This window comes from Octopus bimaculoides, chromosome 2, assembly GCF_001194135.2.
Source record: "Octopus bimaculoides isolate UCB-OBI-ISO-001 chromosome 2, ASM119413v2, whole genome shotgun sequence".
Lineage (NCBI taxonomy): Eukaryota > Metazoa > Mollusca > Cephalopoda > Octopoda > Octopodidae > Octopus > Octopus bimaculoides.
Window position 1 is genome coordinate 29,165,360 of NC_068982.1, and position 12,351 is coordinate 29,177,710.

Below are 12,351 nucleotides of genomic sequence, written 5' to 3' on the forward strand. Positions count from 1 at the left end.
AGGTGCAATGGCCCAGTGGTTAGGGCAGCGGACTCGCGGTAATAGGATCGCGGTTTCGATTCCCAGACCGGGCGTTGTGAGTGTTTATGGAGCGAAAACACTTAAAAGCTCCACGAGGCTCCGGCAGGGGATGGTGGCGAACCCTTCTGTACTCTTTCACCACAACTTTCTCTCACTCTTACTTCCTGTTTCTGTTGTGCCTGTAATTCAAAGGGTCAGCCTTGTCACAATGTGTCACACTGAATATCCCCAAGAACTACGTTAAGGGTACACGTGTCTGTGGAGTGCTCAGCCACTTGCACGTTAATTTCACGAGCAGGCTGTTCCGTTGATCGGATCAACTGGAACCCTCGACGTCGCAAACGACGGAGTGCCGACAACAACTTTTATACATCTATATTTATATATTTTTTACATATTTATATATTTTTATATTTTATATATATTTTTAGCATCCATATATAATATATTTCATGTGAGGGGTTGTATCTTTCAAAAACTATATAACGTTTTGGTTGTCAATATCTTGAAAATTGCTTTTCCGTTGAAACCTAGTTTACTTTATATTCTTTTAGCTCTATTTAGTGAGTGCAAACTTTTTTTCTGTATAAGAAATTCTTTTCCTTGTATTTTCTTATATGGCTACATAGTTAAGAAGTTTGCTTCCAATCCACTTGGTTTCATGTTCAGTCCTTTCACACAGAACCTAGGGCAAGTGTCCTTTATAGCCACAGGCTAAACAAATCCATGTGAGTGGATTTGATAGATGGAAACTGAAAGAAACTGGTTTTATATTTTCTTCTTTGAGCAGCTACAACTGAGATAAATTTCCTAATACTGCAATGCATATCTCTGCCTTCCATTAGCTTTGGCTTATCCTCAGCTTCATTTTGTGTCTCTGTCCAATAACATCAAAGTAGTTCCATCGTCTTGTCCTCTGTTAGGGTGCAAAAGTCTTGAAAATACATATGTTAGAACCTGTTGTTTAGCTCAATAGCAATGCCAGGCATAACTAACTCTGTGTTGATCAAAAATAGTAGAATTGGGTGGAATGCATCCATGAATCTCCTCTTTGGTTTTTGCACACCTGCAATGAGTTGATTTGAGCTTTCATGAGAAACAATGTACCATGAAGGTAATTTTGAAGGTTCTTTTTCATAGACCAGCTTTGGGTTCCACTAAGGAGAATCCTCTTGATATATTTGACTGACAGATGTTTGAAAGCTTGTTAATGGCACTACAGGTTGACTTATTTCATGTGAAAAAATCTTTGTCAGCAATGTAGGATGCAATGAGTTGTGTGCCTTCATTAGAAGAAACTGGCAAGTGGCTTTCTTTTTCATTCAAAGTCATTTTAAGGCTTCTTTTCATTGACTGCAGCTTTCTCAAGAGATGTTGGCAAGTCTTGTACATCACACAGTTGATGAGCTGCAAGGGAAAAATTATACTTACACGCATACAAATTTGTGTGAATGCATACACATATACACACACATAAATTTGTGTTTATATACATATATACATGAATTTGTATGCGTACATATACATAAACTTGTGTGTATATATATACATATATAAATTTGTGTGTGAATATAGACATATATGAAGGTGAGTGTATACATATATATAAATTTGCGAGGATATACATTTGTAAATATATGTGTGTGTGTGTGTGTACACACAAGTGCACATGTATTAGAAAGAATAATAGAAAAAAATATTGCTAATATCTCTGTTCATTCCTACAGCTGTTCAATAATTCTTAGATTATCATGTTGTTATACAACATGTAAGAATCACATCTTTAGAGAATAGTGTCCATTATGAGGAATATATTATAAATCTGCTCTTGAGAATAGAAAAATCATATATAAATATTAAATACCCAATTTAAGAGAATTGGCAAGAAGCTATTTTGTGCATTATGTATTCAGTTACAAGGTTGGATGACAATCAATTCAATGAGGTAGAAACATTCTTCAGGGAAACAGCCATAAATTCAAATAATGATGATTTGACAGACAGGAGGTCTATGCTCTAACAAACCAAGATAAACAAACACAAGTGCATGTGAATACCAAATAGGTAATTACATTCACAGACATACATACTGAAAACGTTTGTGTGTGTGTGTGTGTGTGTGTGTGTATATATATATGGTTACAAAATTTGGCTGTTATATTTGGTCATAAAAACTCTCTCATATATATATATATATATATATATATATATATATATATATATATATATTCTGCTAGTACTCATAAAAAAATCTCCTTAATGTATCATTCTACAAAACATATAGAATATATAGTATGACACAAGAGAAAATTATAAGGAGTGTATAAAGTCATAAATGACAGAAATTTTATGACAGATGAAATTTTATTTAACAATAAGAAAATTCTAATATCACAAATTGTTTTGTAACTTAAAAACATGTAAATAATTTACATTATTATATTTAATAATAAATAAATGATTTACAAGCCTGCATCAATGTAAAATGCAAAAAGTCTTTCAAAATATACAGAATTTAAGCTACATCCTCAGATGAAAGAAAGTCTTTGTTAAATACTAAATTCTCAGCATAACATGAGAACATATCTTAAATTTTGCATTATTTTGAAAGACTTTTTACATTGATGTAGACATGCAAGTAATTCATTCATTAGTAAATATACTATAAATTATTTACCTGTTTATAAGTTTCTTACAAAACAATTTGTGATATTTGAATTTTCTTATTAAATAAATTTTCATCAAACTATTTCTTTGTCATTTATGACTTATATATAAATCAAAGTGTACAGTATTATATATCCATTGTGACTGATCTTACCAATCAGTTTCGCACTAGGGGTTCAACAGCCTGATTAGATAACAGCCTGATTATGTAACCCTGCACTCTTCAGAGATGACAGTTATGGAAGAAGGTATAGTGACTGCTCTTTTTTGTTGGAGATAAAAAGACATCTGGTTTGTGAATGCTGTGAAAAAAGCATGAACCGAGCAAGGGTTAGCCAAGAGTTATGTCCCTTCGAGTTGACTAGAGTTTTCTGGAAATGTGTGTATATACAGGTTACAAAATCTGGGTGTTATGTAACACCCCTTTGAGCCCCAAGTGCAAAACCAGTTGGTAAGATTGGATGTAATGGATATATAATACTGTACTCTTTGATTAATATACCCACTCTATTGACAAATATACAAGTGCATACTTTTTGTGACTCCTGGATTCTTAGACTGCTATTTATGTGTAAAGGCATGTGGCTTAGTGGTTAGAGTATTCGGCTCATGATTGTAAGGTCATGAGTTCAATTCCTGGTGATGCATTGTATCCTTGAGCAAGACACTTTATTTTATGTTACTCTAGTCCATTCAGCTGGTAAAAATGAGTAGTACCTGTATTTCAAAGGGCCAGCCTTGTCACACTCTGTGCCATGCTGAATCTCCCTCAGAAATACATTAAGGGTACATGTGTCTGTGGAGTGCTCAGCCACATGTATGTTAATTTTATGAGCAACCTGTTCCATTGATCAGATCAACTGGATCCTTTGTCATCGTAACCGACAAAGTGACAGTTAATCATATATGTATGTAGTTGTATATGTGAATATTTTGTTATAGTTATATGTTTGTGTATGTATGTGTGTGTGTGTGTGTGTGTGTGTATATGCATATAGTGAAAAAGGAGGGAAATGAAATATATCAAGTTAAGTCAAGAGTAAAGCACACCATGTATTTTGACTAGACAGTATAGTTTTAAAATTTCTGATAAACCAACCATTGAAATCGGTGGTAAAGGCAAAATTGAAAGGGTAGTTAGTCCTCTGACATTTTGTATCCTGCAAATCCATGTACGCATCCAAGAAGTAATTGGTACATTTGACATGTGCAATTATAGTAATAAAGATGAAATGAATGGGCACTTTTGGTATTACTACTTATGCTTCTGTAGCAAATTTTTATTAACACTGTACATCATATAATTTAGCATGTAACATTATGTAACATTGTGCTTTCATAAAAATCCACTTCTTCAGATAATACGCCTTTAGCTGTTTTTGAGGTAATATGCTATTAAAGTAGAGTAGCATGTGATATTTCAGTTGAAAGATAAAGTTAATATACAGTTTGATCTGAGGGTTTAGAAACGGTGAAAGTATATTAAGTCAGTAACCAATCAAATCTTTTGACTTTGTATGCTAAACAGATTCATTATGTACTTTCTTCGAATGGGAAGGAGTGTAATTTAGTTTCTTATACTCAAAATAAATGAGTGAGGAAGATAGATTAACATAGATAAGATTCAGTGATGGCTTGGCATTCCTTAATAATAGCCACATTCTTTAATAACTTCCTAACAGATATTAACTGGAAGAAGCATCAAATTGAATTATCTAAACTATGGTTTGAATGTTAAGATGAGGCAGTATTTTTATAAGTTAATATTTTATTAATGTCTGTGGATGTAAAGTTAGAAGATAGTGCATGTATTAGGGTGATGGAAGACTGTGCATGTATACACACAAGCACAAATGTTCACACATACACACAGACATAGAATATAGAGGTCATATTAGACATTAGTTAGTATTAATACTTAAAAAATATTTACTGCATGCTTTTACCAAAAGGTATGTAGTAAATACCTGAAGAAGTGGCTTTATATATAAACAATATAACAATGTTGTATGATCCTGCACATTGTTACATGCTTAAATTATATGATGCACAGTGTTAACAATTTGCTACAGAAACATATGCACTTACTAATTTTACTATATGCATAAGAATGTGTGTATATGCAAGCACACACATATATGGGCGTGTACATAAATGCATATATATATATAAGAAATTAGGATGACAAATGAATAAGCAATTATGTTATGAACATCATAACATAATGAAATTCATATCACAATTGTTTATTCCTTTGTCACTCTGATTTCTTATTACTGCTCTGTACTTGACTAACACTTCATTCTGAACTATATGTATACTGAGTTCTAACACCAGGTTATTAGTATTGCTATACTTAAGTGAAATATCGTGTCTGTGTGTATATATATATATATATATATATATATATATATATATATATATATATATATATATATATATATGAATATGTATAAATGTAGGATTTATCATCACCTCTGTAGTTTTCGGTGCATCTATAAACATAATGACCCCACTTATTGTTATGCTCTTATGTTGGTACATATATTTATCTTGGCTTCTTGACAAATAGACTTCCTACCTGCCACTTTGAACATTATTGGTATATAGTTTGTAATGTAGTAGATAAGGGACTCGATAGTTTCTTGTCAGTTACTTAAATCTTTTTATTTACCGTTTCATTATACGGTATATATATATGAGTGGATGTAATATATTTTCATGTTTCTCCATGGACACTTCATCCTGAAAATAGGATCCTTTCATCTTACATAACAGTATGGTGTTGTAAGAATTATTGAAACAGCTGAAAAAAACAGATTAAGATATCACCATCTTTTTGTTATTTTTATGTTTTGTGGTGTTATAGCCTAGATTTGCAGTAGATGTTATGATGTATATGGATATGCATCTACAACTGTAGATTTAGGAGTTTAATGAAATAAATTACATTGATCTCTAATGTAATTGGTTGTTTTTCATACGAAACACATTATAGTATTATTTCTTATCTCTCTCTCTCTCTCTCTCTCTCTCTCTCTATATATATATATATATATATATATATATATATATATATATATATATATATATATATTTGTGTGCGTATGTATAAACATAGAAATATTATGCACACTCACAAATACATTGGAATACATGTGTGATAGTCTGGATCCATAGAGAAATTTCTTTTACTTTAATGCCCCAAATTATAAGTGCTCAGATTGTTTCAGCTTGATTCTTGTTGACTACTGATGACTGTACAAAGAAAAGCAGAGACCTCAATCTGGAGACTTAGGTGATCATTCAACAACACATCATTTCTTGATGTACCTTCTTGAAAATGTTTTATAATTTCTCATACTAATGGAAAAATGTACTTACCACAAAAGTAATTGCAGCATGGCAAATGTTTGTAAGCTATTTAAGAACATACAAAAACCATTTAGGTCGTGTTTTCAAAGTAACAAAAATATTTTAAAACAAATTGAATTTAAATGTTGAAGTGAAACCAATGGTTTTTGCATGTTCTTAAATGACTTACAAACATCTACCATGCTGCAATTGTTTTTGTTTCAGCACATGATATCAGATCAAGTTACTTGCTATGCAAGTACAGCTCTGTATTTAACAGTCTTGTTTAAATAATTTTACATCTCTTTGTCAAAAACATGTCACCTAATTAAGTGATAAGAACAGATTGTAACATGTAGATGATGTATGTTCTTCCTTGTACTTTATTGTCAAAAATAATATTGACTTATTGATCTTTCACAAAATACCTTTACATTTTGCCCAGGCCGTTATACATGGATCACAATGAGGAAAATTTATTGTGGATCCAGGCTTTGGACCTACATGTGTGTGTGTGCATATATATATATATATAAATACACACACACACTTCATATACTTGTGTATGCATTGATCGATGTATTCATTCATTTATGGCTGTATATACTTCATATGTTTCCCGAGGTTTTTGTTAATGAATTTCATTTGTGCTATGACAAAGCAATTGTTAAAAACATATGTATGTGTATATATATATATGTGTGTGTGTGTATTACACTACTGAAAGTATGGTTGTCTTCAACAAGCTGTAAATTTCTTTTATCCTTTGATAGTGCCAAGAAATTTAATACCTAAAAAAAAAGTAGACATCAATAAAAAATAAAGGAAAACGAGAAAAGAACTGTTTTTAGTTTTTTTCCTTTTTTCTGTATCATTCGTAAACAAAACAACAGATAAATAAAGTGTAAAAGAAATCTGCTGAATATGTTTGTTGCAGTGATACAAGTTGTAACATAACAAATATTTGAAAATAGTTCACAGACAGTACAGATATGATTGCAGCAACAGTGGCAGGTTTGGATTTATAAGCAACAATTTAAATAGATTTCAAAAAATGTTTTCTAGAAAATAAATTTTATCAACAAAGTTTAGAAAACTCCCTTCCCACTTTTCTGAAAAAAGATTAAATTGAAGTACATCTTTATATATATATATATATATATATATATATAATGTATATATATATATATAACAAATGTCAAAGAAAAATGTGTCTAAGATATTTCTGAAACAATCTATAAGGTTACTATAAGGTTTTTGAAATAAGTAAAACAAAATTTGAGATAAGAAGGATAATTTTGATAAAATAACTTGGATTAAAATAAAATCCCTGACAAAGTTTGTAGAAAAGCTATATAGCTTGATACAACCTCTGAAATTTGGCTACTTGGAAGAAAATTTGCAAAATGTATGGTGGTTAATGCTTTTGTATTGTGTTCATTAATGTGTGAACTATGTGTATAAAATCAAATAACATGCATATATAGAAATATTTAAAAACTTGTTTTTAAGGAATTCATAATTAAAATTTGTGTGAATGATTATTATAATTAGAAAGTAAAAGACCCCTAATGATCTGAATTCTTCTCATCTAATATATTTCAACTAATCATTTTCTGTTCTATATTTAAGAGATTAGGAATTATATACATTATTTACAATTGACGGATATTTGTTCTTATCTTGTTTGTTGTTAACAACAAACAAGATGACAAATATCCATCAATTGTAAATAATGTAATCATTTTCTTCCTTAATTTGAGTTTTGAATCTTTATTATTCTATTATATTTATAATTAATTAACTTACTCTCATTCATGACCCTTAACTTTTTATAACCATCTGCTGACATATTTTCTGTTTACATTTTTCTTTTCTGCAAAGTTACCCTGTAACCATTTTTTGTTGTCTTTCTCTCACATTATTTTCTATGTCATACAATTTTATGCTTCCCACTTGAATAGCAATTAATTTGTTAAACAAACAACCTATTGTTATTAGATAAAAATTCAATAGAAGATATAGAAAAAAGTACTATTTTACAACAAGGAAATAGTGTCATAGAATATATAGATTTTTTTTTTTTTAAATGACATAGAATTAATTTTAATTCCCAGTCTGGAATGATGTTGAAGTCCTCAGTTATACTTGCAGACCTTATCTAAATTGTCACTTAGGGGATCTCTGAAAATCCTTAGGTATCATTGTCTTTTATATATTTAAGAAATCTCCTCTTACCTCAGTAATCCCCACCACTCTTATTTATGCAGTTAATCTTAGTCTAACAGAAGAGCAGCTATAATTTAAATTTCCATTTCTTTTTTCGTTTGTTTTGTTACTAAACTTGCAGCAAATGTATAAAAAAAAACATTTAAAATTCTCTCAATACCCAGACTAAGTTAAAACTTCAAAAAAGTTTAATTAAGAATACAAATAAGAGGCAAAGAAAACTGTTTGTCTGTGCCAAAATAAAGAAAAAGAAAACAAACTTAATGAAATTCATTAAAATAAGATATAAATCTTTTAATGATTGAAAATTATGAATTACTATTATTACATAGCACTAGGCTAACAAAATCAACTTATTTCTCTACTGTTTCAAAATATTTAGAAATATTTTGATTTAAATAATTTAAAAGTAAGATTTGCTGCAAAAAAGCTACATAAGTCAGAGATCTCCACCTAAAATAATGATCATGATGAATTTTGTTATATGAATTTTTGAATATTACTAATTAAAACTGGAAATTCTGAACTATAGATTTACAAATGAGAAATAACTTGAACAAGGAAATTTCAAGAATAAGCTGCCAATTTGGCACTTTTCTACATTATGATCTATTTCCTTTGAAAATTCTTCTTAAACATTTTGTTGAAAATATAATGTAATTCCATTTTATAATAAAATTGAACACAATAAAATGGAAGTAAACTACTAATGGCCCCAATCCACGACCCCCACTTAGATTCTTGGTCAGAGCTATTTTATTTTACTTACATTCTTTGGAAAACATTGAAAATCACAAAGATTTCATGTATATAAACATGACTCAAGACTGTAGTTTGGAATGGAATCTACTTTGCCAGCTTAATTTGCCTTTCACTTATCACATGAAGAGGAGGTCTTCTGTTATCCCGTGCTACCCAGTGATTTACTGAAACTTTTAGCCTTAAGAGATTCAGAAGACTTTTCACCTGTGTAAGCTGCAAACTTGGATAAACATGTCTAAATATTTTGTTTTAAATGAAAACAATACGAAGTTAAAGAGTGAGAATGCTTAACTTTTCTACACATTAATTTAACTTGTTAGATAAGTAAGCTATAGAAAAATAACTGTATGGTAGAATGCAGTCAGAATTTATCTCATCTGTTGTAGCTATGTACCATTAATAGACTGGCCTGAGATTCTCAAAAGATAAAAATATGTTCGAGATAGGGTTAAAACTCATGCTCTGGGTAGGAAGACTACACTTGAATATATTGGCGGGGAAAAGAACTATACTAAGGATTTAGCTAAAGAAAATAGATTTAATTTTGAGATTTGCAAAAATGGGAAGCTTCTTGATAAAAATACAATAGTTGGCTGTCAGGATTTGTTTAAATAAAATAAAGTAATTGTAATCCTGTAATCTCTTTGAAAGAATAGATTTTAAGAAAAGTGTGTGTGTGTGACATTTTTCAATTTAAGCAGGTATATTAGGTTTGCAAAGAATGTTGGAAAACAAATTAATGTGCAATCAACAGCAAAAGATTGAATAGTTTCTTAGGTAGAAGAGATGTTTGAAGAAAACCTTTGGTTGAGTGCTGAGTGTTAAGGAACTATCACATTGATCGCAGAAGATTCAGACACAACTCTACCGTTATAGGGTGATTGAAACAAATTAACCAGCTAATCTAAAAATTGGGGGAGATATCTATAGAAACTTCTATATCATTTGTAACAAAATCCTTATTAATGTTAAATGTGGTTTTAGCTCCATAATTATAATTGTTTCCCAGCAATGTAAGATAAAATAATTAGTTGACCTGTAAGAAGAAAGTAAAACTGATAATCAGTAAGAACCTAGACTCACCAGTTTATAGAAATTTTCCACAAAAAAATATCTTAATTTATAAATGAATGTCAACAATTATATTCACTTTTTTTTTTGTATATGCAGCATAGAAACAAAAATAGTTAAAATTCTTTTTCTACTGTATTTTTATATTTCTTCATTTGAATTTTATGTGCTTATATTTGAGAAGGTATAAGATACTTTTCAATTCCTTCAATACAGTAGTTATTTCTTTAAAATAACTTCTTTTTTTAAATTTTTTTTTTTAAAGATATGGTTTTATCTTCTTGAGACATATAAACAGCTGCAGGCATACATACATATTCCTTTTTATTGTTACTGCATGTTTTTTATATACCTTCTTTCCCTTATAATAGTCAGTGTTTTGTGTTTTTTTTTGTGGAATGTATTGGTTTTCATTATCCTTCCCTTATCACATTAATTTGGAAATTGAAATTTCACATTTCATTGCTTCATTAAATGCCATCCTATATCCTTTTAGTTTTCCTAATTTTTATATCTTTGACATTTAACTGTCTCAAAATTCGTACAGCCTTGCAATTATTATTTAAATTAAATATCATCTTTCTTTTAGCTAAACATTTACTACATAAGTTTGCTGATATCATCCTGACAATGACAATACTGTTCTCCTTCACCATCAAACAATTTTATTAAATTAAAACATTTGATTTTTCACCGGCCAGTTTCTTTTCTTTTCTTTTTTTCTAATTTTCTATTTGAGGATGTTCAACAGCTATCAATTTATTCTATAGTTGACAGGATATACGAGCTTAATACACTTCAAATATTGTAGCTATTTCTTGAGTTAGATGAAAGTAAAACAATAACTAACCATAAGTAGCTATTCTAAATAATCTGTTATTGTTTCTACATTTGCAGCTTAAGACGATATCAATGTTCCAGTAGGAAAATACATATTCCACGTAATTTTCTTAGCCAGCAGTGGAAAGTTCAGCATACCGGAGTCACACAGATAGTTGGGATACTATTTTTAATGACTTTTATTTCAATTACTTTTATTTTTTTTCCTTTATCTTTATATGGAAAAAACAACAACAACAATAATTATTAATAATCTTTTTTTTTTTTTTTTCAAAAGGTTAACTTTTGATCATCCACTGTCATTTTTTAGTGTCATTTCCTTTGATATACATGTGGAATTACATACACATATATACAAAGAATATTTATGTGTATGTATGTCAGTATATATGCACAAACACCATATATTTATATGGGTATGCGTATGTGTATACATGCATATATATATATGTATGTATGTGTTTGTATATTCATATATGTATGTGTGCATATATAAATCTTGATATAATGTATGTACATACATGTACAGATACACACATAGATATATGTACACACACACACACACACACAAATATATGCACAAATACACATACATTTGTATAAATGCACATATCAAGAAAGATTTCCAAATTTCACCAATCATTCATATGGTACCACCATGAAGTGCAAGTAATCTCTGGTGGGGGTGTATGTTTTGTTTTGTCTCTCACAACCAAGAAATTATTTTCAAGGGTCTATAATAGGTACTGACAATCGGGATTGTTTAGGTTCGATTTCCAGTGATGCTCTATAAGCTTCTTCATCTGTCATAAGTCTGCTGGGATCCAATAGATAGTTGGTTACCTGAAAAATAACAAATCTTATTATAGCAAAGAATTATCATACATACACATAGTTATATATGTGTGTGTTTTTGTGTGCTGGTGCCACATAAAAAGCATCCAGTCCACACTGTAAAGTGGTTGGCATTTGGAAGGGCATCCAGTAATAAAAAATCATGCCAAAACTAGCCTGTGCTAGTGCCAAGTAAAAAACACTTAGCCCACTCTGCAGAGTGGTTGGTGTTGGGAAGGGCATCCAACCATAAAAACCCTGCCAAAACAGACACAGTAGCCTAGGGTAGTTTTCTACATGGGCATCTCCTGTCGACCATCCTATCCATGCATGGAAGAAAGACATTAAATGATGATATATATATGTGTGTATATAAATATCTATGTATGTATACATATATACACAGACACACAGCCTTTTTTAAATTGCCAAGATTGTTTTCTCAACTTTGTACTAAAAAACCAATTGGTAAATTGACTGTTATGTAACTATAATATAGCATTTTATGGATGATAATATACCCACTCTATTAATATAGGAGTGTGTTTTTTCTTACTATACATATATATATAT

At 30.1% G+C, this 12,351-nt stretch overlaps 1 protein-coding gene and 1 long non-coding RNA gene across 4 annotated transcripts in view; one reads left to right on the forward strand and one right to left on the reverse strand.

The window, feature by feature from the left end:
- The window catches only part of LOC128250620 (uncharacterized), a 48,648-nt gene that overhangs the window by 28,906 nt on the left and 7,391 nt on the right, over positions 1-12,351 (forward strand). The window lies entirely within an intron of this gene.
- Positions 6,882-12,351, reverse strand: part of LOC106876029 (ras-specific guanine nucleotide-releasing factor 2) — a 563,899-nt gene continuing 558,429 nt past the window's right edge. For all 3 annotated transcript variants that reach the window (XM_052976037.1, XM_014924405.2, XM_052976029.1), the window contains one exon: positions 6,882-11,787. In XM_052976037.1, coding sequence (XP_052831997.1) covers positions 11,671-11,787 — 117 coding nt within the window. In that variant the 3' untranslated portion in view covers positions 6,882-11,670. The remainder of the gene's footprint in view (positions 11,788-12,351) is intronic.